The 27263-nt window shown below is 39.2% G+C and overlaps 2 protein-coding genes across 2 annotated transcripts; both read right to left on the bottom strand.

The window, feature by feature from the left end:
- Positions 1 to 6173: 6173 nt before the first annotated feature.
- On the bottom strand, positions 6174 to 9212 carry LOC132888414 (extracellular calcium-sensing receptor-like). The gene is made up of 6 exons (XM_060924464.1): positions 9112 to 9212; positions 8632 to 8923; positions 7707 to 8519; positions 7400 to 7627; positions 7196 to 7319; positions 6174 to 7081 (listed from the first exon to the last, which is right to left on the bottom strand). Exons 1-6 carry the CDS (start codon positions 9198 to 9200, stop codon positions 6174 to 6176), a joined length of 2454 nt encoding a protein of 817 aa, XP_060780447.1. The 5' UTR covers positions 9201 to 9212.
- Positions 9213 to 23738: 14526 nt separating this feature from the next.
- LOC132888413 (extracellular calcium-sensing receptor-like) lies at positions 23739 to 26473 on the bottom strand. The gene is made up of 5 exons (XM_060924463.1): positions 26195 to 26473; positions 25272 to 26084; positions 24965 to 25192; positions 24761 to 24884; positions 23739 to 24646 (listed from the first exon to the last, which is right to left on the bottom strand). The coding sequence occupies exons 1-5, from the start codon at positions 26450 to 26452 to the stop codon at positions 23739 to 23741; spliced, it is 2331 nt and encodes a 776-aa protein (XP_060780446.1). The 5' UTR covers positions 26453 to 26473.
- Positions 26474 to 27263: the final 790 nt, after the last annotated feature.

Raw genomic sequence — 27263 nt, 5'->3', positions numbered from 1 at the left:
CTTGACCAGCTCAACCAGTTCTTTAGTTTGTGTGGCAAATTTTTTTATGAAGACAAGCAGAAAACAACTTTGAAGGAACATTTTATAAGACAGTTCTTTTATTATTATTATTATTATTATTATTATTATTATTATTATTATTATTATTGTAATACTCACAAAATATGTGTTTTGTTGAGATTATTATTATTATTGTTTCATTTCCTCTGAGAGTCACTTTTTGGTTTATCGCTATTGTATTATTTTATTGTAGTCTGTCTAATTCAGAATAAGAAGTCACACAGAGAAACACACAATGACATACTGTTGTGTGAAATGGACACTGGGAGGCAGCACTTACCGGTGGCGTCACTGGGACTCTTTGCAATGCATCGCGAAAGTGGGGCTCATAATCCAGATGAATGGAGAATGAGCAACAGTTGTCCTGCTTCGCTGATTTCTGTCTTATATTTCCAGGTTAATTATTCACCTTTTCTGTGACTTCAGATGTTTATAAGCTAATATGAATCCCCGGTGATGTGTGGTCTATAAGCTCGAAGCTTGTTAAGCGTGTAAATAAAGTGTCACGGTACGTGACTATTGTAGTGGGGAAAATGGCGTCCGACACTGTAGCCAAATGTTTACTTTCCTTTGTTTCTTTCGGCTCCTGGGCATTTGTGGGTTATTACCCACAAATGATGTTACATCCTGTTAATATCTGGCTTTGAAAACTTCCACTCCCACACCGATGTTGCTGATCTTAATCTATCGACCTCCCAAATCAACATCATCTCTTTTTCTCTCTGAACTGAATGAACTGCTAACTGTAGCCTCATCTGTCTGTCCTGCCGTCATTCTTCTGGGTGACTTTAACATTCATGTTGACATTAGTTGCTCCCTTACTGATGAGCTCTTGACTGTCTTTGAATGTTTTGATTTAACTCAGCATGTTGACTTTCCCACACATAATCATGGTCATATACTTGACTTGCTCTGCTCTACTGGTACAAAAATTGTATCTGTATCGGGTTCTGATGTAGGTTTTACTGACCACAAGTTGATTGAGTGTTGTCTCAGTGTGCCACCTTCTAAACTTCCTCTGCATTCTACTGTCTCTTTCCGTAATCTTTCTTCTATTGATGTGCATTCTTTCTCTGCCTCTCTCCTTTCTTCTTTTTGTAAATTTCCTGAGGTTTCCTCTCCTGATGATACAGTTGCTATTTACAATAATACTATATCTAACACACTTAACACTTTCGCTCCCCTTAAAACTAGACAGGTCTCTGCAAATCGCGCCTCTCCTTGGTTCACCTCTGAGCTTAGGGCCATGAAGGCCAAGGGAAGGCGGCTAGAGTGCCTTTATAAGAAAACTGGCCTTACTATTCATCTTTCACTCTTCTCTGAACACATCACAAAATATAAGGATGCTCTTAATGCTGCTCGATCCTCCTAACATCATTAAGAGTGGCAATCATAGACCCAAAACTTTGTTTAATACAATAAATAAACTTCTTCAGCCTCCTTCCTCAACCACTCCCAGTTCTCTTGCTCAGTGTCAGGCTTTTTTGGATTTTTTCAATGATAAAATTGCCAGTATTTACCAACACTTTCATTCTGAAATTCATTCTTCTGTCCCACTAGTATCTCTTTCTCATAAAGCTGACTGCTGTCTCTCTGCTTTCTCTCCTGTTGATTCTTTTAAAGTATCGGAAATTATGACTAAGTCCTCCTCCTCCTCATGTTTGTTGGACCCTGCACCCACTGCACTTCTTAAATCTTGTGTATCTGCTATCTCCCCTTATATTGCTCATTTGATTAATCAGTGTTTTGCTTTAGGCACTGTTCCTATCTCCCTCAAAATTGCTTCAGTTACACCAATACTAAAGAAACCTGGTCTAGATTTCACTTTCACTGTCCAATCACAGACCCATTTCAAATCTCCCTTTTCTAGCTAAAGTAATGGAGCGAGTTGTAGCCTCTCAGCTTCATACTTTCCTTGCTCATAATGATCTCTATGAACCCTTTCAGTCAGGCTTTCACAATATGCATAGCACTGAATCTGCTCTCTTGAGAGTTGTTAATGACCTCCTGCTCTCAACCGATGCTGGTCATCTCAATGTCCTTGTTCTCTTGGACCTCACAGCCACCTTTGACACTGTACATCATGAGAGACTCATTTCCAGACTATCTTCTTTTGGTATTACTGGCTTAGCTTTATCCTGGTTTCAGTCATATCTAGCAAACAGGCAACAGTTTATTTCTATTGGTGTTCATAAATCATCCACTGCTACTGTTGCTCAAGGTGTGCCTCATGGGTTCTGTCCTTGGTCCCCTTCTTTTTATATTATATGTTTCTCCTATAGGCCAGATTATTCGTAAGCATGGCCTTAACTTTCATTGTTATGCTGATGATATTCAAATCTACATCACTATCACCCCTTCCATAGCCTCTGTTCAGCTGCTAAGGACTTGCATCACTGACCTTAAGCAATGGCTGCATAAGAACTGCCTTAAACTTAATGCTGGCAAAACGGAGGTTCTATTAGTAGGTACCAAAAGACAGGTTCAGAATTTCTCCAGTTTTACTATTGATGTAGATGGTGTGTCTATTCATCCTTCCCAAGTTATAAAAAACCTTGGAGTTATCTTTGACTCCACCCTTACGTTTGAACCCCATCTTAACCTTCATCCTACCAAGTGGGGTCCATCTGGACCCTGCACCTATATGTTTGTTTGCCATTTTAAAAATATGTGACATACTGCCTCACCGTTTTATGAATTTGTCAGAATTTATGTCTTAATTAAAACACTAAAGCACCTGGCCTATGTTTCTCCTATAGGCCAGATTATTCGTAAGCATGGCCTTAACTTTCATTGTTATGCTTATGATATTCAAATCTACATCACTATCACCCCTTCCATAGCCTCTGTTCAGCTGCTAAGGACTTGCATCACTGACCTTAAGCAATGGCTGCGTAAGAACTGCCTTAAACTTAATGCTGGCAAAACGGAGGTTCTATTAGTAGGTACCAAAAGACAGGTTCAGAATTTCTCCAGTTTTACTATTGATGTAGATGGTGTGTCTATTCATCCTTCCCAAGTTATAAAAAACCTTGGAGTTATCTTTGACTCCACCCTTACGTTTGAACCCCATCTTAACCTTCATCCTACCAAGTGGGGTCCATCTGGACCCCGCACCTATATGTTTGTTTGCCATTTTAAAAATATGTGACATACTGCCTCACCGTTTTATGAATTTGTCTGAATTTATGTCTTAATTAAAACACTAAAGCACTGGAAGATCAGCTTTTTGCATTGTGAAGGTATAATTAATTTGTTACTGGGGTCCAACCGGACCCCAGAGTAAAGTTTATCTGTCTTTCATTTTATAATTGAATAGCACACTGAAAGTTAACTTCTTTTATTTCTTTTATGTTCCATAATGAAACTACCAAGGCATTCCTTCTTGGGGTCCGTGTGGACCCCACTGCTGCAATAAGCACAGGCTGCAAAACAAAAGCCCTAAATTATTTTACAATTACTTTTTTGTTTTAAATTCTGTAAGAAAAGACCTAAGTTGTAATCCAGAATGTTCTACAGCTGCATGAGCTGCAAAAATCATGTATATAATGCCAATTTTTTTTTGTGGTGCTATAATTTGCTACATGTATGCTAGTTATTGCAATATTATTGCAATGTTATTGCATTTATAATACATCATTGATATTCAACCATAGTGGATTTTGTTCTTCAATAAAGTTATGTCTGTTTGCTGCATTGAATTGGTTCTTACTGCATTGATTTCAAGGTATTCCCTCCTGGGGTCCATACGGACCCCGCCTGGTAGTTTGTGTATGTAAAATTGGCTGGTAGGATGAAGGTTAAGTGTGTTCTTTATGCCTTGGGCCCTTTAGTGTATTGCTGTTATTAATACAAGATGTTCTGAACAAAACTTATCTGGTGATTTTGTCTTTATAAGCTTTAATTTTAAAGAAAAGTATTGGGGTCCAAACGGACCCCACATGGTAAGATTAAGGTGTAAAATAGCATGGTAGGATGAGGGTTAAACTAATTACTAAGAATGCTTTCTTTCACCTCCACAATATTGCACGTCTCCGCCCTTTTCTCTTGGAAACTGATGCCAATATGTTGATCAATGCATTTATTTTTTCTCTCCTTGACTATTGCAATTCTCTCTTTTATGGTCTCCCTGCCACATTGCTCAATCGCCTGCAGTACATCCAAAACTCAGCAGCAAGAGTCCTCACACTCACCAAGTGTACTGCTCACATCAATCCTGTTTTACAGCAACTGCACTGGTTGCCAGTTATCTCCCGGATCAAATACAAAATCTTGCTTTTAACCTATGAAACTCTTCATGGTTTCGCTCCTTCCTATCTCTGTGAGCTAATTCATTTGTACTGTCCCTCCTGCTCCCTCAGATCTTCTGTCTGTGGACTTCTGACTGTTCCACGTTTTAAATTGGCATCTATGGGTGGCAGATCATTTAGTGTTGCTGCTCCTAAACTTTGGAACTTGTTACCACAATCACTTCATGACTGTTCCACTCTCTCTTCCTTCAAAGCCAACTTGAAAACTTTTCTCTTTACCTCACATTATTCTTCCTAGTTTTTTTTTTTTGGTGGTAACTCTTTTGTAAAGCATCCTTGGGTTTGTGAAAGGCGCTACATAAATTGAACTTATTATTATTATTATTACTGCATGTGTGAAAATCAGTGTGTGTGTGTGGCACATTATTCGAATTGGGCATTTGTGGGCAATTACTGTACTGTGTGAAAACCAGTTGTGTGTGTGTAGTGCATTGCTTGAAATGCTGAAGCTAATGCTAATGTGCAGGTTAAGGCCAGCTATGGCTGCAGCCTTGGTCAAGGGCACACGTCAGTTGTAAACAATAAGTTCACGGGTTAAAGCGGCAAGCTATGAGTCAGCCATGTGTATTATTTCAGTTTGTGTTCAGTTGTGTAAACGTGAACTAGTTTAACTGCAAGAGAGATTTATTCTGTTATATTAAGTGAGCACTTAATGTACTTTATGTACAGTTAAAGAAAATACTCTTTTGATGAGAGATAATGAAGATGTGTGTTTGAGAGAAAAGTGTATACATGATTGGGGATGGACAGATGACATGATTAAAAGGGAAAATGTTTATCTTTCGTTTGATACAAATTTTGATATGTTTATTTATTGAAAATATGAAAGTATATACATTTAATGTGAATGTTATCTAAAATGGTTAATACCAGTGCTTTAATGCAGACATAATAACAGAAATAATTCATGATTGCAGTGAAAAGGTTAAAATGAAAGTGAGAATAAACATAATCCACATGAATGGAGAATGAGCAACAGTTGTCCTGCTTCACTGATTTCTGTCTTATATTTCCAGCTCCTTTCAGAGGATTATCTATATATCTGTCAGTGGAGACCAAGCCGGGACCCGCTACATTATTATTATTATTATTATTATTATTATTATTATTATTATTATTATTATATTTTTCAGCTGTAATAGACTGGTGAAAATAAGTCTGATTTTGAATATTTTAAATTTACATTATCACTGTAATAATTTCATAGGCTATATACATGTGAAGTTTGTTAGATTACAGTGGATTTGGACAGGGCCCAGTTGCTGAATTTGTCACAGGTTAAATCAGATTCCAATGAAGGAAAGTTAAACCAAAGGGTATATAAACCTGTCCATTACCCTGCATGGGTACAGCTATTTTTATTGATAACAGGCCTTTGGCAATATGCTTATAATGTATGGAAATACACATGTGTGTGGTATGATAATTATTTAATTTTCATTTATTTATTTGTTTGTTTGTTTGTTTGTTACTCAGATTATGGTCTATGTCAGCAGGGTCTCTTTATGGCTTAAGCTGGGGACCAACATAATTTAAAGAAAAGCAATATTTTGTGATAAAAACTGTCTCAAAAGATATGCAAAAACACAAACCATGGATATGTAATAATACTTAATGCATTATCCACTAACTACATGCAAATGATGCTGCAAAGTCAGACTATAGATAGCAGTTTATTTACAATTATGGAAATAGTAGCTGTTTATGCAAATCCATGTTAAAGGCTTTCATTTAAACTAGAACATGCATTTAAATATGGTGTATATTTTAATCATTTGAATATGGGCTACTTCAACAGTTTAATCATTTAATAGGTGCTTTAGCCATCATTTGCTTTTTAGTGTTCTTCTCTGATTTCAGTATGATTATATAACACTTTGGAAGAAATATGCAGAATAGTAAACCAAAGCTTGATGCTAAAATGGCAAATATCTCTACAGCTACAGTGAATTTTCCAGGAGAGCTGACATAAGCAGGTATAAAGGTGATCCAAACTGCACAGAATATGAGTAGGCTGAATGTGATGAATTTGGCTTCATTGAAGTTGTCAGGCAGTTTCCGGGCCAGAAAAGCCAAAATAAAACAGAATAGAGCGAGGACTCCTATATAACCCAGCACAGCCCAGAACCCGATTGCTGAGCCGACATGACATTCTAATATGATCTTCTCCTTATAGTATTTCATATTTTTGTAGGGAAAAGGAGGGGAAAATGATAACCACAGTACACAAATAATGACCTGTACAAGAGTGAAGGCAAGTACACTGAGTCTCTGCTGTAGAGGCCCAAACCATTTCATGACATCACTCCCTGGAAGTGTAGCTCTGAAGGCCATTAACACTACTACAGTTTTCCCCAGAATGCAGGAGATGCAGAGGACAAATATGATCCCAAATGCTGTGTGCCGCAACATACAGGACCACTCAGAGGGCTGACCAATGAATGTAAGTGAACAGAGGAAACACAGAGTCAGAGAGAAGAGCAGCAAGAAGCTCAGTTCAGAATTATTTGCTCGAACGATTGGTGTGTCCTTGTGTTTAATGAAAATTACAGCAATGCAGATGGTGAAAGACACTCCTAACAAAGAAAAGGATACCAGAATGTTTCCCATTATTTCCTCAAATGACAGGAATTCCACCAGCTTTATGACACAGGTATCCTTTCTGTTATTAGACCATAGTTCAGGTGGGCACATGGTACAAGTTAGAGAATCTATGAAAAGAGAAAAGGAATAACAGTTTAGGTGTCTGCAATTCTACTGTGTTTATGGAAAAAATAGTTTTGAAACTTGCATGCATCATTGATACAAAACATTGTTCATTATACCTGTGACATTACTGATTTCCCCCTCTGCACAAGGAATACAGTCAAAACAGCAGATTGGCCTTCCTTTCTGCACAGCCTTCCTTGAGCCCAGGGGACAACTTGGACTACACACAGAGACTGGTACCTGAAAATAAGAAATATGTATATACACACAGAGAGAGACAGAGAGAGAGATATTCTGAGCATATAGGTATTGTAATTTGCCTGTGCTTTGCTGTTGGCCCAGGTTATGCTGATGTTGTTAAATGACAGCTGAAGATCTGTTTGCAAAGAGCCATCATAGAAGCCGACTTTAACAACCACTATTTTACCATCTTTCTCTTGTTGCCAGTTCAGCAGTTCATACCTTGCTGCTGGGTCTCCATTTTTATCAAAGTATACATCCTCTCCAGCTGTAGTTGTGAAATGGACCTTTTTCAACTCACTGAATACCTAAATAAAGCATTGCAGACTCTCCCATCATAAATATAAGAACATCATTTTCACAATACTATCTTCTTGTTATACTTACCTGCCACGGTTTGCTATCTGTTATGTTTGCACATGAAATGTGACGTGTTTGTTCACTGTCTTTCTTTGAACAGTTAAGTATGTTATGCAGGGCATAAACCACAGCATAAACAGCCTTGTAAACATTATTTGCGACTCGTAATTCTGAAACATCTGTATAAAGATTTTGAACTTCACTGAGACTTTCATTACCTTTGCACATTTGTTTTATCTCAGTATTTTCTTTTGTGGGAAGTTTACATTCAAATATTGTCTCCCATAACTCTTTGTAAATAGCTGCATCAGTAACAGGATTAATCTTTGTCAGAAATTGCCTAAGGCCCTTAATTTGTGCTTTTGGGATAGCAAAACCCATGGATCCTTTCAGAAGATGCTGCCATTGAGCACTAGCTGGGTTGATATCCGAAATCCAGTCCTCACTTCCAATCCACTGAAACCCAGTCAAGTTCTGTAAGGCCATTTCCTTTAGAAGAACCCCAAGGTCAGAATATGAGACAAATGCTACAATAACTTTGGAGGTTGAAGCCTTGATAATATCAACTACTTTCAGAATTTTTTCTCTGGGGTCCATCCGAAAGAATGGCATTGAGTATTCAACACAGATTCCTTCTTCTTTAGCTGCAATGATGAATTCATTTATGCCATTGTTCCCATAGTCATTATCACTGCATACGGCCCCTACCCATGTCCAGCCAAAATGCCTGACCAACTGAGCCAAAGCTCTGCTCTGGTAGTAATCACTGGGAATAGTTCTGAAGAAAGATGGGTATTTCTTTTTGTCACTTAGGCATGCACATGTTGCAAAGTGACTGACCTGTAATACATAGATTTCAATCACTTATCATTTACTTTAAACTTTACTTTCATTATTAAACATGTTCTTAATTTAACATCAAAAAATTAGTTGTTTTTTTTCTAAGTCTTACCACAGGTATATGCAAAGGTCCCACAGTTGCAGAAATGGCAAGAGAAGGGCTTGATGATGCTTGTCCTATGATTGCTTGAACTGTATCAGACTTGGAGCAAGACATTACAGATGTATTTTTTCCATTGCCATTAACCAAGGACAAGGCAGATCTTGTAGTTATTTCTACTGATCCACATGCATCATAGATTCTATAACCCACTTTTACACCAGGAAGAATATCAGTTCTGTTGTTGATTTCCTCAATGGCAAATAACATTGTTTGTGCATTTTGAAATTCACGGAAACTTATGCTACAGGATCAAGAAAACAAAAAATCTTTCTCATGAACTCCATAAGCACTACTACATTAACAAGTTTATATATTGTATGCCATAATGTAAATAATTAAATAAAATATGTCTGATATTCTTAAAATGAGTACATCTTAAACCAATGCACTCATTCCTCACAAATTCAAATTCCCCTAATGTGCCCTCACCTTCTGCATTTTGGCTGCCAGGGCTCAGATGTAAAAAGATGTATTGTCTGGTCCCATTTGACATGGAAGGAAAAGAGACCACCAATCATTACATCACCATCTTTGCTGAGTTTAGGTGGATTGTGCAGGCCTAATAAGCTGCATGGAGGATCAGCTGCTCTCACTTGAGTGAAAAATAGCCATGTATGCAGAAACCTCATTCTCATCCCCCCTCAATACCATTACCTCTGCTTAGGCTTTTATAGAACCCTTTGACTCCCAAATTGATCAGACCCTTGGGAGCGGGTTTAAGAATGTGCTCATACTTTGCTTTACAGTACTTTGATATATTTGAATTTTACAGGCCTGGATTTTATTGGTATTGATATCTGTTGTTATAACATCTGATTTTTACCAAATGTTGATATAGAGATAATAAAAAGAGTTTCAGCAAAGATGTTATTTTCCTTCTCCATTCCTTGAATTTTCAGCAGATGCTATTTGACAAATTGAAATAGGAAAAACAAATATAAATTTTCATTTAGTGTGAAAATGTTTGCTGAACTGAAATATTTTTTATTAAAAATACATGTATTAAGTTTTTACTTCATGCAATAATATGTCACTAAGACTTCTCTTTTCATCTGTAATTGATTGATTGATCATTACTATTCAGGTAAGAGTCATGTTGGAAAAAATTAAACAGCTCCAATATATAGTAATTAACAATTATCATTTATTTTTCTGCTCTTTTAGCATCATTATTTCAATTACTATTTAGCTTCTGTTTTCAAACGTTAATTTATGTTCTATGAACTCTTTATTCTGTTGAGGATCATGGTGGATCCAAAGTCTATCCTAGGAACGCTGGAAGTGAGACAGGAATATGCCCTGATTCGGCCAATCGTCCCTCACGGGGTACCATGCACACCAGTGCTGGGCACGTTACTTTCAAAAAGTAATTAGTTATAGTTACTAGTTACTTTTCCCAAAAAGTAACTGAGTTAGTAACGGAGTTACTTTGTCATAAAAGTAACTAATTACCAGGGAAAGTAATTATTCCGTTACATTTTGTTCCCCCCCCCCAAAAAAAAATCAAATTCAATTAGTGTAATCATAATAAAAGTGAATGTTAAATGTGTTTAATGACTGAAATGGACACTTAACAGAACCAGTTAGTAACATTATCTACACTATATTAATATATGACAATGTGAGATAAGACATCTATCAAATGTAATATATTTTTGCAGTTATTAAAATTATGTTACTAATTACTGGCCACTGACGAGGACAAACGCTTTGTTCCTCGACATAATGTGCATTGCACGTAAACACTCTTGCCTTTTATTTCAAGTAATGAAAAGTGCTGGCTGTATTTCCAGTGTGAAAGCGCAGTGCTGGGCTGACCGCTCGCCATCGCTGGCTCTTCCGATTGAAAGCGTGCGCAGTAGTGCAGTAGGCGTGGCCTACCTACATATGTTGTCCAAATCTACTCTGATTGGCTTACTGTGCCGTTGTCTCGCGTCTCCCCGCCCCACACTAAAGCAGAGTAAAGAAAGGCTGAGCGAGCAGCGTGCCAGATGAGAACAGCTTTAATAAAGTAACGCATAGTATTTTATTGTAAGTAACGGGAACGGCGTTATAACGATGTAAAAAGTAATTAGTTAGATTACTCGTTACTAAAAAAAGTAACGCCGTTAGTAACGCCGTTTATTCTAACGCCGTTATTCCCATCACTGATGCACACACACACACACACACACTGTAGGAGTAATTAACATCGCCAAAACACCTTTTTCGGGAGGTGTGAGTACACTCTTCACTGGATGGTGCCTTTCTGTCGTGACAGAGAATAATTTCTAAAGTTCATGAAGAGCTTTGTAGTCCTGCACTTGATTATATTGGACTTAATCAAGCACTAGCTGTAATCGGAGTGCTACCAGTTATGTGCTCATGCTGTACCAATCTGTGCCTGTGTACATGAAGATGAAAGGAATGAAGGCCTATTACCCAAACTTTATCCACATAGCTAAAATTCCACATGATGATTGTGTATATTCACACTGTTTCTCATGAATGTTAAAGAATGAAAAAACAACAAAAAAAAGAGATACTGACAATGTTTCCCCAATCACCTCTGTATCTGTATTTTTCAGCAACTCCTTTATATTTTCTTGCAGAAAAAAACATTCCTGCACTTTAAATTGCATGCATCATTTCACTGTCAGTATATTCATCGTTTATCAATTGTCAACATTTTCAGATTCAAAATATCTGAAGTGACATGTTTGATATTTGATTTCCATTTAATCTAAAACATTTAGGGTCAATGGTAGCCTAGCATAAAAACCTGCATCATTGTGTGATTTCTGTTTTCTTGTGAAGACACAATCTCTCTGGCAAACATGGAATGCTCTCACTCCTTCTATCTGTCCAGCTGCAATTGTGAATAGGACCAAATTTGACCCCAAGCACTGTTGCAAGTAACAGGATGAGAGTGGAAGACCAAAGGAGAAAATAGAGTTCACTACATTTCCCATATCTGTTTATCTGAAAATAAAATTTAAAAACACATTTAATTAGGTCTCAATAGGAACATGGTATTTAAGTAATATATGTCCCCAATGTGCTTTTTTTTCATTTGGTTGAAAGTACCAAAAGGGTAAGCAGTACTCTGTTCTTTGTTTTGTTCATAATTTTTCCTGGTGGGGATGGTGTGCAGTCAAAACATTAGACTCGCATCTTTTCGAAACAGGCTTCCATTTACTTGTGGGCCAACTCATCTCATCTCATCTCATTATCTCTAGCCGCTTCATCCTTCTACAGGGTCGCAGGCAAGCCGGAGCCTATCCCAGCTGACTACGGGCGAAAGGCGGGGTACACCCTGGACAAGTCGCCAGGTCATCACAGGGCTGACACATAGACAACCATTCACACCTACGGTCAATTTAGAGTCACCAGTTAACCTAACCTGCATGTCTTTGGACTGTGGGGGAAACCGGAGCACCCGGAGGAAACCCACGCGGACACGGGGAGAACATGCAAACTCCACACAGAAAGGCCCTCGCCGGCCCGGGGGCTCGAACCCAGGACCTTCTTACTGTGAGGCGACAGCGCTAACCACTACACCACCGTGCCAGTGGGCCAACTCTCACAGCATAAAGACACACAGGCACTTGCCAAACATGACTGGAAACTTGTCCTGCAATAATAATAATAATAATAATAATAGCAGCACAGTGGTGTAGTGGTTAGCACTGTCACCTCACAGCAAGAAGGTTCTGGGTTCGAGCCCAGTGGCCGAAGGGGGCCTTTCTGTGTGGAGTTTGCATGTTCTCCCCGTATCTGCGTGGGTTTCCTCTGGGTGCTTCAGTTACCCCCACAGTCCAAAGGCATGCAGGTAAAGCTAATTGGTGGCTCTAAATTGACCATAGGTGTGAATGTGAGTGTGACTGGTTGTTTGTCTCTTTGTATCAGCCCTGCAATGATCTGGCGACTTGTCCAGGGTTACCCCACCTCTCGGCCATAATCAGCTGGGATAGGCTCCAGCTTGCCTGCAAACCTGTAGAACAGGATAACCAGCTACAGATAATGGATGGATAGATAATAATAATAATAATAATAATAATAATAATAATAAACTCTAATGTGACATTTTCAGATATTTGTGATGTGGATTTGTGAAAAGTTAAGTGACCTGCAGGTTAAACATCAACTTGGTAATTTAAACCAAAAGGGACTTTGTAAACAAGACTCTTTCTGGCAGATTGCATCCTAGTAGTAGACAATGATCCTGGTTTTGTGGTCCATCCATCCATTATCTGTAGCCACTTATCCTATGTAGGGTCGCAGGCAAGCTGGAGCCTATCCCAGCTGATGATGGGCAAGAGGCAGGGTACACCCTGGATAAGTCACCAGGTCATCACAGGGCTGGCACATAGAGACAAACAACCATTCACACCCACAGTCAATTTAGAGCAACCAATTAGCCTAACCTGCATGTCTTTGGACTGTGGGGTAAACCAGAATACCCAGAGGAAACCCACACAGACACGGGGAGAACATGCAAACTCCACACAGAAAGGCCTTCATCAGCCACTGGGTTCGAACCCAGGACCTTCTTGCTGCTAGGTGACAGTGCTAAACACTACAGCACTGTGCCACCCCTGGTTTTGTGGTCCATCATTTATTATTTTGCAAGGTGAACACATTCGCTTATTAGGAACAGATTCAAAAGCTATTGTGTATGTCTCATCTCATCTCATTATCTCTAGCCGCTTTATCCTTCTACAGGGTCGCAGGCAAGCTGGAGCCTATCCCAGCTGACTATGGGCAAAAGGCGGGGTACACCCTGGACAAGTCGCCAGGTCATCACAGGGCTGACAGACAGACACAGACAACCATTCACACCTATGGTCAATTTAGAGTCACCAGTTAACCTAACCTGCATGTCTTTGGACTGTGGGGGAAACCGGAGCACCCGGAGGAAACCCACGCGGACACGGGGAGAACATGCAAACTCCGCACAGAAAGGCCCTCGCCGGCCACGGGGCTCGAACCTGGACCTTCTTGCTGTGAGGCAACAGCGCTAACCACTACACCACCGTGCCGCCGCAATGCAACTTATTTCTTATTATATTTATATGATAAATATATGATATGATAAATATGTATAAAACCTGGTCACAGTCCTTGACCAGCTCAACCAGTTTTTTAGTTTGTTTGGGGGATTTTTACGAAGACAAGCAAAAAACAACTTTGACGGAACACTTTATTCGGTCTTCATCTTACTTATTAATATATGTTTCAGCTGAAATCGACTGGTGGAAATAAGTATGATTTTGGATCTTTTAAATTTACCTCATCACTCAAATAATTTCACAGGATATATGCATATGAAGTGTGTTAAAGCATAGCAATATTGGACAGGACCCAGTTGCTGAATTTGTCAAAGATTAAATCAGATTTCCATGTAAGAAATTAAACCGAAGGTTATAAAAACCAGTCCACTAACCTGCATGGGAAGAGGTACTTTTATTGATGACAAGCAATTAAGAGTACACTTAGAATATATGGAAATACACATGTGGTGTGTGGTTTGATAACTGTATTTTCACACACACATACATGAAATGAAATATTCAAATAAGTTAAGATACTGGATTTCTGATTTCCTTGAGCTATCAGTTATAATCATCAAACTTTAAACAAAAAAGGACTTCTCATCTCTAGCCACTTCATCCTTCTACAGGGTCGCAGGCAAGCTGGAGCCTATCCCAGCTGACTACGGGTGAAAGGCGGGGTACACCCTGGACAAGTCGCCAGGTCATCACAGGGCTGACACATAGACACAGACAACCATTCACACCCACACCTACGGTCAATTTAGAGTCACCAGTTAACCTAACCTGCATGTCTTCGGACTGTGGGGGAAACCGGAGCACCCGGAGGAAACCCACACGGACACGGGGAGAACATGCAAACTCCGCACAGAAAGGCCCTCCCCGGACCCGGGGCTCGAACCCAGGACCTTCTCGCTGTGAGGCGACAGCGCTAACCACTACACCACCGTGCCGCCCGCAAAAAAGGACTTGAAATATTTAATTTTGCATGCAATGTAAATAGAATATATGAAAGTTCCCCCTTTTGAATTAAATTACAAAAAAAAAAACCTTTTTCAAAATATTCTAATTTTTTAGATGCACTAGTATATGCACTACAAACATTCCTGACCACCCTCAATTTTTCTTCCCTTAAAATGGATTAAATGAATACATTTAATCACTCTACAAGAATATTCAAGAAGAATATGGACATGGACTACATCAGACCAGGTGATCTTGATGACCATTTCCCAATGGTATGAAAGTTTGTTCCTCCATCAAGCCCCGACCCTTACAGCATGCAGAGCTTTGTCAATATGTCAATATAATGGCATTGTATCCTTTGTGTAAAGTGAAGCAATGCAACTTGGCATCATCCAACTAACCACTACAATAACATATTAAAGAAAGGCTGCAAAATGCATTGCCAAACAGATGCTGTGCCCCTTCCTCCATTTTTGTCCAAAAGTTCTTGGAGACTCTTTTGATCCCATTATCTTCACACTCAATCAAGTTTACTTTTTTGCCCAATGAGCAGGGAGCTAATAATCTATCTATCTATCTATCTATCTATCTATCTATCTATCTATCTATCTGAATTTGCTAAATCATTTTGATTTACAATCACATTACTTGGATAAGCCACTTAGAAAACAAATACATAATTACTAGATTTATTTAGTTGATGTTAGTTTTTACTTAAAATAAATAAAATATACACATAACAACAACAACAACAACAACAATAATAATAATAATAATAATAATAATAATAATAATAACCAGAATGGGACATTTTTAGATATTTGTGATGTGGATTTGGGAAAAGATAAGTGACCTAGACGTTAGACATGAACTTGATAATTCAGGTCAAAACCAAAAGTGACTTTGGAAACAAGACTCTCTTTATGATAGATTGCATCACAGTAGCAGATGACAACCACTCCAATGCTGTGAAATGAACATCTGTATATAGCTTTTAATGCAGTGCCCTTTCTTATGTATTGCAATAATAAATGTGCCAATGACATTTATTTACTAATCATATTGGTTACTTATGTTCTCTACTCAAAATCTGGTCACAGCCCTTGACCAGCTCAACCAGTTCTTTAGTTTGTGTGGGAATTTTTTTTATGAAGACAAGCAGAAAACAACTTTGAAGGAACATTTTATAAGACGTTTCTTTTATTATTATTATTATTATTATTATTATTATTATTATTATTATTGTAATACTCACAAAATATGTGTTTTGTTGAGATTATTATTATTATTGTTTCATTTCCTCTGAGAGTCACTTTTTGGTTTATTGCTATTGTATTATTTTATTGTAGTCTGTCTAATTCAGAATAAGAAGTCACACAGAGAAACACACAATGACATACTGTTGTGTGAAATGGACACTGGGAGGCAGCACTTACTGGCGGCGTCACTGGGACTCTTTGCAATGCATCGCGAAAGTGGGGCTCATAATCCAGATGAATGGAGAATGAGCAACAGTTGTCCTGCTTCGCTGATTTCTGTCTTATATTTCCAGGTTAATTACTCACCTTTTCTGAGACTTCAGATGTTTATAAGCTAATATGAATCCCCGGTGATGTGTGGTCTATAAGCTAGAAGCTTGTTAAGTGTGTAAATAATGTAAAGTGTCACGGTACGTGACTATTGTAGTGGGGAAAATGGCATCCGACACTGTAGCCAAATGTTTACTTTCCTTTGTTTCTTTCAGCTCCTGGGCATTTGTAGGTTATTACTGTATGTGTGAAAATCAGTGTGTGTGTGGCACATTATTCGAATTGGGCATTTGTGGGCTATTACTGTACTGTGTGAAAACCAGTTGTGTGTGTGTAGTGCATTGCTTGAAATGCTGAAGCTAATGCTAATGTGCAGGTTAAGGCCAGCTATGGCTGCAGCCTTGGTGAAGGGCACACGTCAGTTGTAAACAATAAGTTCACGGGTTAAAGCGGCAAGCTATGAGTCAGCCATGTTTATTATTTCAGTTTGTGTTCAGTTGTGTAAATGTGAACTAGTTTAACTGCAAGAGAGATTTATTCTGTTATATTAAGTGAGCACTTAATGTACTTTATGTACAGTTAAAGAAAATACTCTTTTGATGAGAGATAATGATGTGTGTTTGAGAGAAAAGTGTATACATGATTGGTGATAGACAGATGACATGATTAAAAGGGAAAATGTTTATCTTTGGTTTGATACTAATTTTGATGGCAAGGCAAGGCAAGTTTATTTATATAGCACATTTCATACACAATGGCAGTCCAATGTGCTTTACAGAAGCAAAAACAAAAACAGTAAACAATAGAGAAATAAAATTACATAAAATAATTTTATTTTTAATCTAAAACAATTAATTAAAAGAATTAAAAGAAAATAATAAGAATTAAACAACAGTAGAAATAAAATAATAAAATGCCAAAAAGAAAAAAAGGAGAAAAAGAAAAAGAAACCAGCGGAATAAAATAGAATAAAATTAAAGTAAATTTAAAACATGCAGAGAAAGTAAAGATTATAAAAAATGTAAAAATATTAATTATTTAACAGAAAGCATCTGAAAACAGCTTGGTCTTTAACCTCGATTTGAAGCTGCCAACAGCAGGAGCATTTTTAATGTCCTCTGGCAGTTGGTTCCATAGATGTCCTGCATAGTAGCTAAAAGCTGCTTCACCACACTTTGTTTTAACAACTGGTTTTAATAGTAAATTTTTCTGTTGCGATCTGGTAGATCTGATTGGGTTAGGCCGCTGCAACATATCAGAGAGGTAATTGGGCCCTGTACCATTTAGAGATTTGTACACCAGCAGCAATGCTTTAAAGTCAATTCTGTAGCTTACTGGAAGCCAGTGAAGGGACCTTAGAATTGGAGTAATGTGCTCTGTTCTTTTTGTTCGTGTGAGAACCCTAGCCGCTGCATTTTGAACCAGCTGAAGTCGTTTGATGGTCTTTTTTGGCAGGCCTGTGAAAAGGCCATTGCAGTAATCAACCCTACTAGAGATGAAGGCATGTATTAGTTTTTCCAGATCATTTTTTGACATAAGTCCTCTTAGTTTGGAAATGTTTTTTAGGTGATAAAATGCCGTTTTAGTGATTGCTTTCATGTGACTGTCAAAGTTTAGCTCGCTGTCAATGAAAACACCAAGATTTTTAACCATTTCTTTAGTTTTAATCCCTTTTGTGTCAAGAATAGTGGTAATCCTGAGTCTTTCATCTTTTTTTCCAAATAGAATTACTTCTGTTTTATCTGTGTTCAACTGAAGAAAATTTTATGACATCCAGCTATTGATTTGATCGATGCACTGGTAGAGACATTCAAGGGGGGCATAGTCATTTGGTGATAGAGCAAAATAAATTTGGGTATCATCTGCATAGCAGTGATACAAAATTGAATTTTTATTGATAATTTGCCCAAGTGGGAGCATATAAAGGTTGAAAAGTAATGGTCCAAGAATCGACCCCTGGGGGACACCACAGGTCAAGGGCATTGACGTTGAGGAACAATTTCCCAGGGTAACAAAGAAGCTTCTATCTTTTAAGTACGATTTTAACCAATTGATAACTTTACCAGTCAATCCAACCCAGTGTTCAAGTCGATATAGCAGTATGTTGTGATCAACAGTATCAAAAGCTGCACTGAGGTCCAGTAATACCAGGACCGATGTTTTGCCTGCATCAGTATTAAGACGTATGTCATTTATAACTTTAATCAACGCTGTTTCAGTGCTATGATTGGCATGAAATCCTGACTGAAAATTATCAAAACGGCTGTTTGATATCAAGAAGGCAGTTAATTGATTGAAGACAATTTTTTCCAGGATTTTCCCGATGAATGGTAGATTTGATATTGGCCTGTAGTTATTTAACACTGAAGGATCCAGATTATTTTTTTTAAGAAGGGGCTTTACAACAGCCTTTTTTAGGGACACAGGAACAACGCCAGTCTCCAAGGATGTATTTATAATTTGAAGCACATCTGTAATTATAAGATGAAGAACAGACTTAAAAAAGTTGGTGGGCAGAATACATTGATACATTTATTTATTGAAAATATGAAAGTATATACATTTAATGTGAATGTTATCTAAAATGGTTAATACCAGTGCTTTAATGCAGACATAATAACAGAAATAATTCATGATTGCAGTGAAAAGGTTAAAATGAAAGTGAAAATAAACATAATCCAGATGAATGGAAAATGAGCAACAGTTGTCCTGCTTCGCTGATTTCTGTCTTATATTTCCAGCTCCTTTCAGAGGATTATCTATATATCTGTCAGTGGAGACCAAGCCGGGACCTGCTACAGATTCTTGGGGGCTCATCTGGGATAGTCTTCAGTGCCATCTATTGGATCGGAAGTTGAGTGATGTCAATGACAATGCTGATCAACAACTAGGAGGGAGGGCTGCATCATCCAGCCATAGACCAACAACCCTATCCAGCTGTGGGGACTGTGACCATGGACGAGTGGAGGTCTGTGAGCCAGAGCCGACTGTGCCATCCTCGAGTGGTGTTGCCAGCCGTGAGGGAAACGAGGAGCCATCATGTCTAAGGGTGGGAGGAAGAGCCTGGTGTGGGACATCAGGAAGGGCCTGCTCACCTTGTCAGCTAAAGAGCTTCTTCGGGTTGCCAGAGCGGTGGACCCAGAGTTGGATGCGGACCAGTCAGAGCTTAAGGAGGGGGACCAGGAGGGATGTTACGACTACATCAACTCGTTCATGTATAGTAAGCGGTTACTCGAAACAGAGGACGAGGGAATGGTACAGTTGCTGATGTTAAAAGATGTTACTGATGATATAGTGAAATGTCGTGATGATGATTTGTTACTGCTAAATGTAAAGAGCGATTCTGAGTTACATACTGAGCAGAGTGGTAAAAAGCTTGTTGACCTTGTTGGTTCTTCTGATGGTTCTGTCATTATCCAAACACCTCCTGAAATCACCACAGACACTCGCATTCAGAGTCACCACACACCTATTTCAGTCAGTACTGCATCACCTAGTGATATTGCTGTACCAGATTTAGGCTCAGTTAAAGCTACAGTGTTAAATGCACCTGACACAGCGAACAATGATCTGCTTAAAGTGCTCGCTAGCTACGAAGAGCTGAGCAAGAAACTCATACAGTGTATACCAGCACGTGCCACACTGCCACAGACACATATGCCCCCACCCTCTGTCTTGCCAGGTCAGCCGAGCAGCAATCCACCGGGTGAGCCTGCCTCCCAGTCAGCTCGTGAGGGGATGGTGTCCTTGAGGGAACTCAGTTACCTACCCAGGAGAGAGTTTAAAGTGCAAGGCGGTCAGGTCGGTGATCAATCCTCTGACATCAGTTACAATAATGTCTGCAAGCAAATTGATGATGGAATCGGGGAGGGATTTTCCGACTCAGATTGTTCGTGGGGTGCTCAAAATCATAAGACCAGGCATCTTCAAAGAGATGTTGATAAACAAAGATGACATAACAGTGACTGAACTCAAGGGGTTTCTCCAAACTCACCTAAGAGAAAAAGACAGCACAGAGTTATTCCAAGAGTTGATGTGCATGAAACAGGATGAGAACGAGACACCACAACAATTTCTCTACCGGGTCATAGGTTTAAAACAACGCATCCAATTCACATCAAAACTGGCTGACACTGACATTAAATACTCGGCAGCTGCAGTACAAGATGTTTTCCTGCATACAGTATACCAAGGTTTTGGACACAAACACACTGACATCCGCAGAGAACTCAAACCTTTGTTGTCAAGCAGTGGAGTCACCGATGAGATGATCCTTTGTCATGTGGTGAAAATCACCAGTGAAGAAAATGAGAGAATGAAAAGACTTGGCTCTACCCGCCAACAGACTGCAACAAATGCACACAGCGCACAGCTTGAGCCTGATGTGGGAAAGAAACCTAGCACAAAGTCAGGGAGTTTAGAGTCCAAGTTAAACCAAACAAAACCGGATCCCCTGAGAGACCTCACGACCAAAGTGGAGGAACTCACCAGACTGGTTATGACCATGCAAAAACAAAACCAACAGCTAACTCACAATGGGCGCCAGTACAGTCAAAATAGGACACAATCTAAATGTGGAAACAACTATGGTTGTCCAAGCTGTGTGGAACAAGACAGACAGGACTGTAAACATTGTTTCATATGTGGAGATGAATGACACCGTGCAGCAGGCTGTCTGAAACGGCCAAAGAGACAGGGAAACTTCAACCGGCCACTGGAGGGGGACATCTAGTGGCCGAGTCTGGAAGTAAGTCCCAACCAGTAAGTGAGGCCAAGAATGACAAAACATGCCCCTCCTCACCCTCGACCCCAGTAATGACAAGCACACAAAGTCACTGCACCCAGGTAGCTCAGCCCCCTCCTCAACTACCACGTGTAGCTAAAGCTAGAGCTGTTGGTGAAAAGGCACTAGTTCAGAGCTATCTAAATGGCTCAGCAGTCACCTCATTGCTTGACTCTGGGTCACAAGTCAGTATAGTCAGCCATCCCTGGAAAGATGAATACTTACCTGACCTCAGCATTCACCCAGTTTCTGAGATCTTAGGGGAGGAGGAACTGAAGATCATTGCAGCAAATGGTGGTCTCATTCCATATGATGGATGGGTAGCTATTACAGTGAACTTACTGGGAAATTTGGACCCCAACCTGTCCATTAGTGTCCCATTCCTCATCAGCAGCTACTCCATGGACAGACCATTGATTGGCTTTAACGTTTTGGAAGTGTTAATTTGTGGCCAACCAGAGAAGCTAATGCCAATACTTGTTAGCCTTCTTAGCAATGCCATATCTGTCCCCAGTGAAACAACTGAAGCTCTTGTCAACTTTGTTCAGACGTCAAAGTTGGTCATGCAGCAGGGACGTATGAGAACAGGGGCCAAAGACATCGTACTCCCAGCTGGTCAAGTATCGTGGGTGAAGTGCCCGGTCCCATCAAACATGGATGCCTCTACCCGATTAGTGTTGTTTGAAACAGATGAAGACAGTCTGTCGTCTGGACAGTGGGATGCAGGGCCAGGTTTGTTACAAATCCAGAACCCAACCAAGCCCTATGTCACAATCCCAATTGGTAACAACACTAATCATGACATCACAATACCACGTAAAACAACTCTAGGGATCCTGCAGCATGTTGGAAATGTTGTGGAGGCAGATATCCTGGACAAATCACAGCCTGCAGCAATTGTCAGTGAGGTCACCACCGTTCATGTCAGCTGCTCAGACTCACCTCTGTGGCACCCCCCTGTAAACCTCGACCACCTGGAGGAAGAACAGCAGGAGGCTGCTAGAAAGATGCTGTATGAGGAGTCAAACACCTTTGCAAGGGATGGAGATGACATTGGCTGTATCCCAAATCTGCAAATGGTGATCAACCTCAAAGACGATGTCCCTGTGCAGAGAGCATACACATCCATTTCCAAACCACTGTTTAAAGAGGTAAAGGAGTACATTCAAGATTTTATTGTAAAGGGATGGATAGTGATTAATCTAAGTCTGCCTACTCTGCCCCAGTGGTGTGTGTGAGGAAGAAGGACGGCACCCTGCGCCTCTGTATAGATTATCGCCTCCTAAACCAAAAAACTGTACCTGACAGGCATCCACTGCTGCAAATACAGGATTTGACAGACATGCTGGGTGGGTATTCAATGTTCAGCATACTTGACCAAGGTAGAGCTTACCACCAGGGGTTTATAGCAGAAGGGTCGCACCATCTCACTGCCTTCATCACCCCCTGGGGGCTTTATGAGTGGATAAGGATCCCATTTGGACTTTCTAATGCACCTGCAGCTTTCCAGAGGAGCATGAAGATGATGTTGGGCTCCCTGAGAGATGAGTGCTGCATTCCGTACCTGGATGACTTACTGTGCTACTCCAGATCCTTCCGTGACCACGTGGAGGTGATTCAAAAGGTTCTCCAAGCACTGCAGCACCATGAGGTGAAGCTACGGGCGGAGAAGTGCAAGATGTTCCAGAAGGAGGTTCGCTATGTTGGACGCTTGGTGTTGGCCGAGGGAGTTCGAGTTGACCCCAAAGATCTCGACGCAGTGCTAGCTTTGAAAAACAAAACACCCCAAACAGTTGGTGACCTCTGGACCTCTTATATTTCCAGCTCCTTTCAGAGGATTATCTATATATCTGTCAGTGGAGACCAAGCCGGGACCCACTACATTATTATTATTATTATTATTATTATTATTATTATTATTATTATTATTATTATATTTTTCAGCTGTAATAGACTGGTGAAAATAAGTCTGATTTTGAATATTTTAAATTTATCACTGTAATAATTTCATAGGCTATATACATGTGAAGTTTGTTAGATTGCAGTGGATTTGGACAGGGCCCAGTTGCTGAATTTGTCACAGGTTAAATCAGATTCCAATGCAGGAAAGTTAAACCAAAGGGTATATAAACCTGTCCATTACCCTGCATGGGTACAGCTATTTTTATTGATAACAGGCCTTTGACAATATGCTTATAATGTATGGAAATACACATCTTGTGTGTGGTATGATAATTATTTAATTTTAATTTATTTATTTGTTTCTTTCTTTCTTTCTTTGTTACTCAGATTATGGTCTATGTCAGCAGGGTCTCTTTCTGGCTTAAGCTGGGGACCAACATAATTTAAAGAAAGGCAATATTTTGTGATAAAAACTGTCTCAAAAGATGCAAAAACACAAACCATGGATATGTAATAATACTTAATGCATTATCCACTAACTACATGCAAATGATGCTGCAAAGTCAGACTATAGATAGCAGTTTATTTACAATTATGGAAATAGTAGCTGTTTATGCAAATCCATGTTAAAGGCTTTCATTTAAACTACACAGCAAAATCCCCAGTGTTGAATTAACACCCAGAGTGTTGATTTAACACCCTACTGTGTTTATATAGGTCCAATTGGACACAAATTAACTCTGAAAGTGTTAATTCAACACTGAGGAATTTGCTGTGTAGAACATGCATTTAAATATGGTGTATATTTTAATCATTTGAATATAGGCTACTTCAACAGTTTAATCATTTAATAGGTGCTTTAGCCATCATTTGCTTTTTAGTGTTCTTCTCTGATTTCAGTATGATTATATAACACTTTGGAAGAAATATGCAGAATAGTAAACCAAAGCTTGATGCTAAAATGGCAAATATCTCTACAGCTACAGTGAATTTTCCAGGAGAGCTGACATAAGCAGGAATAAAGGTGATCCAAACTGCACAGAATATGAGTAGGCTGAATGTGATGAATTTGGCTTCATTGAAATTGTCAGGCAGTTTCCGGGCCAGAAAAGCCAAAATAAAACAGAATAGAGCCAGGAGTCCTATATAACCCAGCACAGCCCAGAACCCGATTGCTGAGCCGACATGACATTCTAATATGATCTTCTCCTTATAGTATTTCATATTTTTGTAGGGAAAAGGAGGGGAAAATGTTAACCACAGTACACAAATAATGACCTGTACAAGAGTGAAGGCAAGTACACTGAGTCTCTGCTGTTGAGGCCCAAACCATTTCATGACATCACTCCCTGGAAGTGTAGCTCTGAAGGCCATTAACACTACTACAGTTTTCCCCAGAATGCAGGAGATGCAGAGGACAAATATGATCCCAAATGCTGTGTGGCGCAACATACAGGACCACTCAGAGGGCTGACCAATAAATGTAAGTGAACAGAGGAAACACAGAGTCAGAGAGAAGAGCAGCAAGAAGCTCAGTTCAGAATTATTTGCTCGAACGATTGGTGTGTCCTTGTGTTTAAAGAAAATTACTGCAATGCAGATGGTGAAAGACACTCCTAACAAAGAAAAGGATACCAGAATGTTTCCCATTATTTCCTCAAATGACAGGAATTCCACCAGCTTTATGACACAGGTATCTTTTCTGTTATTAGACCATAGTTCAGGTGGGCACATGGTACAAGTTAGAGAATCTATGAAAAGAGAAAAGGAATAACAGTTTAGGTGTCTGCAATTCTATTGTGTTTATGGAAAAAATAGTTTTGAAACTTGCATGCATCATTGATACAAAACATTGTTCATTATACCTGTGACATTACTGATTTCCCCCTCTGCACAAGGAATACAGTCAAAACAGCAGATTGGCCTTCCTTTCTGCACAGCCTTCCTTGAGCCCAGGGGACAACTTGGACTACACACAGAGACTGGTACCTGAAAATAAGAAATATGTATATACACACAGAGAGAGACAGAGAGAGAGATATTCTGAGCATATAGGTATTGTAATTTGCCTGTGCTTTGCTGTTGGCCCAGGTTATGCTGATGTTGTTAAATGACAGCTGAAGATCTGTTTGCAAAGAGCCATCATAGAAGCCGACTTTAACAACCACTATTTTACCATCTTTCTCTTGTTGCCAGTTCAGCAGTTCATACCTTGCTGCTGGGTCTCCATTTTTGTCAAAGTATACATCCTCTCCAGCTGTAGTTGTGAAATGGAGCTTTTTCAACTCACTGAATACCTAAATAAAGCATTGCAGACTCTCCCATCATAAATATAAGTACATCATTTTCACAATACTATCTTCTTGTTATACTTACCTGCCACGGTTTGCTATCTGTTATGTTTGCGCATGAAATGTGACGTGTTTGTTCACTGTCTTTCTTTGAACAGTTAAGTATGTTATGCAGGGCATAAACCACAGCATAAACAGCCTTGTAAACATTATTTGCGACTCGTAATTCTGAAACATCTGTATAAAGGTTTTGAACTTCACTGAGACTTTCATTACCTTTGCACATTTGTTTTATCTCAGTATTTTCTTTTGTGGGAAGTTTACATTCAAATATTGCCTCCCATAACTCTTTGTAAATAGCTGCATCAGTAACAGGATTAATCTTTGTCAGAAATTGCCTAAGGCCCTTAATTTGAGCTTTTGGGATAGCAAAACCCATGGATCCTTTCAGAAGATGCTGCCATTGAGAACTAGCTGGGTTGATATCCGAAATCCAGTCCTCACTTCCAATCCACTGAAACCCAGTCAAGTTCTGTAAGGCCATTTCCTTTAGAAGAACCCCAAGGTCAGAATATGAGACAAATGCTACAATAACTTTGGAGGTTGAAGCCTTGATAATATCAACTACTTTCAGAATTTTTTCTCTGGGGTCCATCCGAAAGAATGGCATTGAGTATTCAACACAGATTCCCTCTTCTTTAGCTGCAATTATGAATTCATTTATGCCATTGTTCCCATAGTCATTATCACTGCATACGGCCCCTACCCATGTCCAGCCAAAATGCCTGACCAACTGAGCCAAAGCTCTGCTCTGGTAGTAATCACTGGGAATAGTTCTGAAGAAAGATGGGTATTTCTTTTTGTCACTTAGGCATGCACATGTTGCAGAGTGACTGACCTGTAATACATAGATTTCAATCACTTATCATTTACTTTAAACTTTACTATCCTTATTAAACATGTTCTTAATTTACCATCAAAAAATGAGGGTTTTTTTCTAAGTCTTACCACAGGTATATGCAAAGGTCCCACAGTTGCAGAAATGGCAAGAGAAGGGCTTGATGATGCTTGTCCTATGATTGCTTGAACTGTATCAGACTTGGAGCAAGACATTACAGATGTATTTTTTCCATTGCCATTAACCAATGACAAGGCAGATCTTGTAGTTATTTCTACTGATCCACATGCATCATAGATTCTATAACCCACTTTTACACCAGGAAGAATATCAGTTCTGTTGTTGATTTCCTCAATGGCAAATAACATTGTTTGTGCATTTTGAAATTCACGGAAACTTATGCTACAGGGTCAAGAAAACAAAACTACACATCTTTCTCATGAACTCCATAAGCAGTACTACATTAACAAGTTTATATATTGTATGCCATAATGTAAATAATTAAATAAAATATGTCTGATATTCTTTAAATGAGTACATCTTAAACCAATGCTCTCATTCCTCACAAATTCAAATTCCCCTAACGTGCCCTCACCTTCTGCATTTTGGCTGCCAGGGCTCAGATGTAAAAAGATGTATTGTCTGGTCCCATTTGACATGGAAGGAAAAGAGACCACCAATCATTACATCACCATCTTTGCTGAGTTTAGGTGGATTGTGCAGGCCTAATAAGCTGCATGGAGGATCAGCTGCTCTCACTTGAGTGAAAAATAGCCATGTATGCAGAAACCTCATTCTCATCCCCCCCTCAATACCATTACCTCTGCTTAGGCTTTTATAGAACCCTTTGACTCCCAAATTGATCAGACCCTTGGGAGCGGGTTTAAGAATGTGCTCACACTTTGCTTTACAGTACTTTGATATATTTGAATTTTACAGGCCTGGATTTTATTGGTATTGATATCTGTTGTTATAACATCTGATTTTTACCAAATGTTGATATAGAGATAATAAAGAGTTTCAGCAATGATGTTATTTTCCTTCTCCATTCCATGAATTTTCAGCAGATGCTATTTGACAAATTGAAATAGGAAAAACAAATATAAATTTTCATTTAGTGTGAAAATGTTTGCTGAACTGAAATATTTTTTATTAAAAATACATGTATTAAGTTTTGTA

The sequence above is a fragment of the Neoarius graeffei genome, chromosome 6, assembly GCF_027579695.1.
Source record: "Neoarius graeffei isolate fNeoGra1 chromosome 6, fNeoGra1.pri, whole genome shotgun sequence".
Taxonomy (NCBI): Eukaryota; Metazoa; Chordata; class Actinopteri; order Siluriformes; family Ariidae; genus Neoarius; species Neoarius graeffei.
This window is presented reverse-complemented; position numbering and strand designations above follow the sequence as displayed.

What these genes read in the sequence shown, in the direction of transcription:
- LOC132888414 (XM_060924464.1), bottom strand. Translation starts at nt 9,200, where the DNA reads ATGATTGGTGGTCTCTTTTCCTTCCATGTCAAATGGGACCAGACAATA. An exon ending in TGGCAGCCAAAATGCAGAAG is followed by an intron (nt 8,924 to 9,111) that starts GTGAGGGCACAT and finishes TTGATCCTGTAG; the next exon opens with CATAAGTTTCCGTGAATTTC. An exon ending in CAGATAGCAAACCGTGGCAG is followed by an intron (nt 7,628 to 7,706) that starts GTAAGTATAACA and finishes TGCTTTATTTAG; the next exon opens with GTATTCAGTGAGTTGAAAAA.
- LOC132888413 (XM_060924463.1), bottom strand. Translation starts at nt 26,452, where the DNA reads ATGTTATTTGCCATTGAGGAAATCAACAACAGAACTGATATTCTTCCT. An exon ending in GACCTTTGCATATACCTGTG is followed by an intron (nt 26,085 to 26,194) that starts GTAAGACTTAGA and finishes TATGTATTACAG; the next exon opens with GTCAGTCACTCTGCAACATG. An exon ending in CAGATAGCAAACCGTGGCAG is followed by an intron (nt 25,193 to 25,271) that starts GTAAGTATAACA and finishes TGCTTTATTTAG; the next exon opens with GTATTCAGTGAGTTGAAAAA.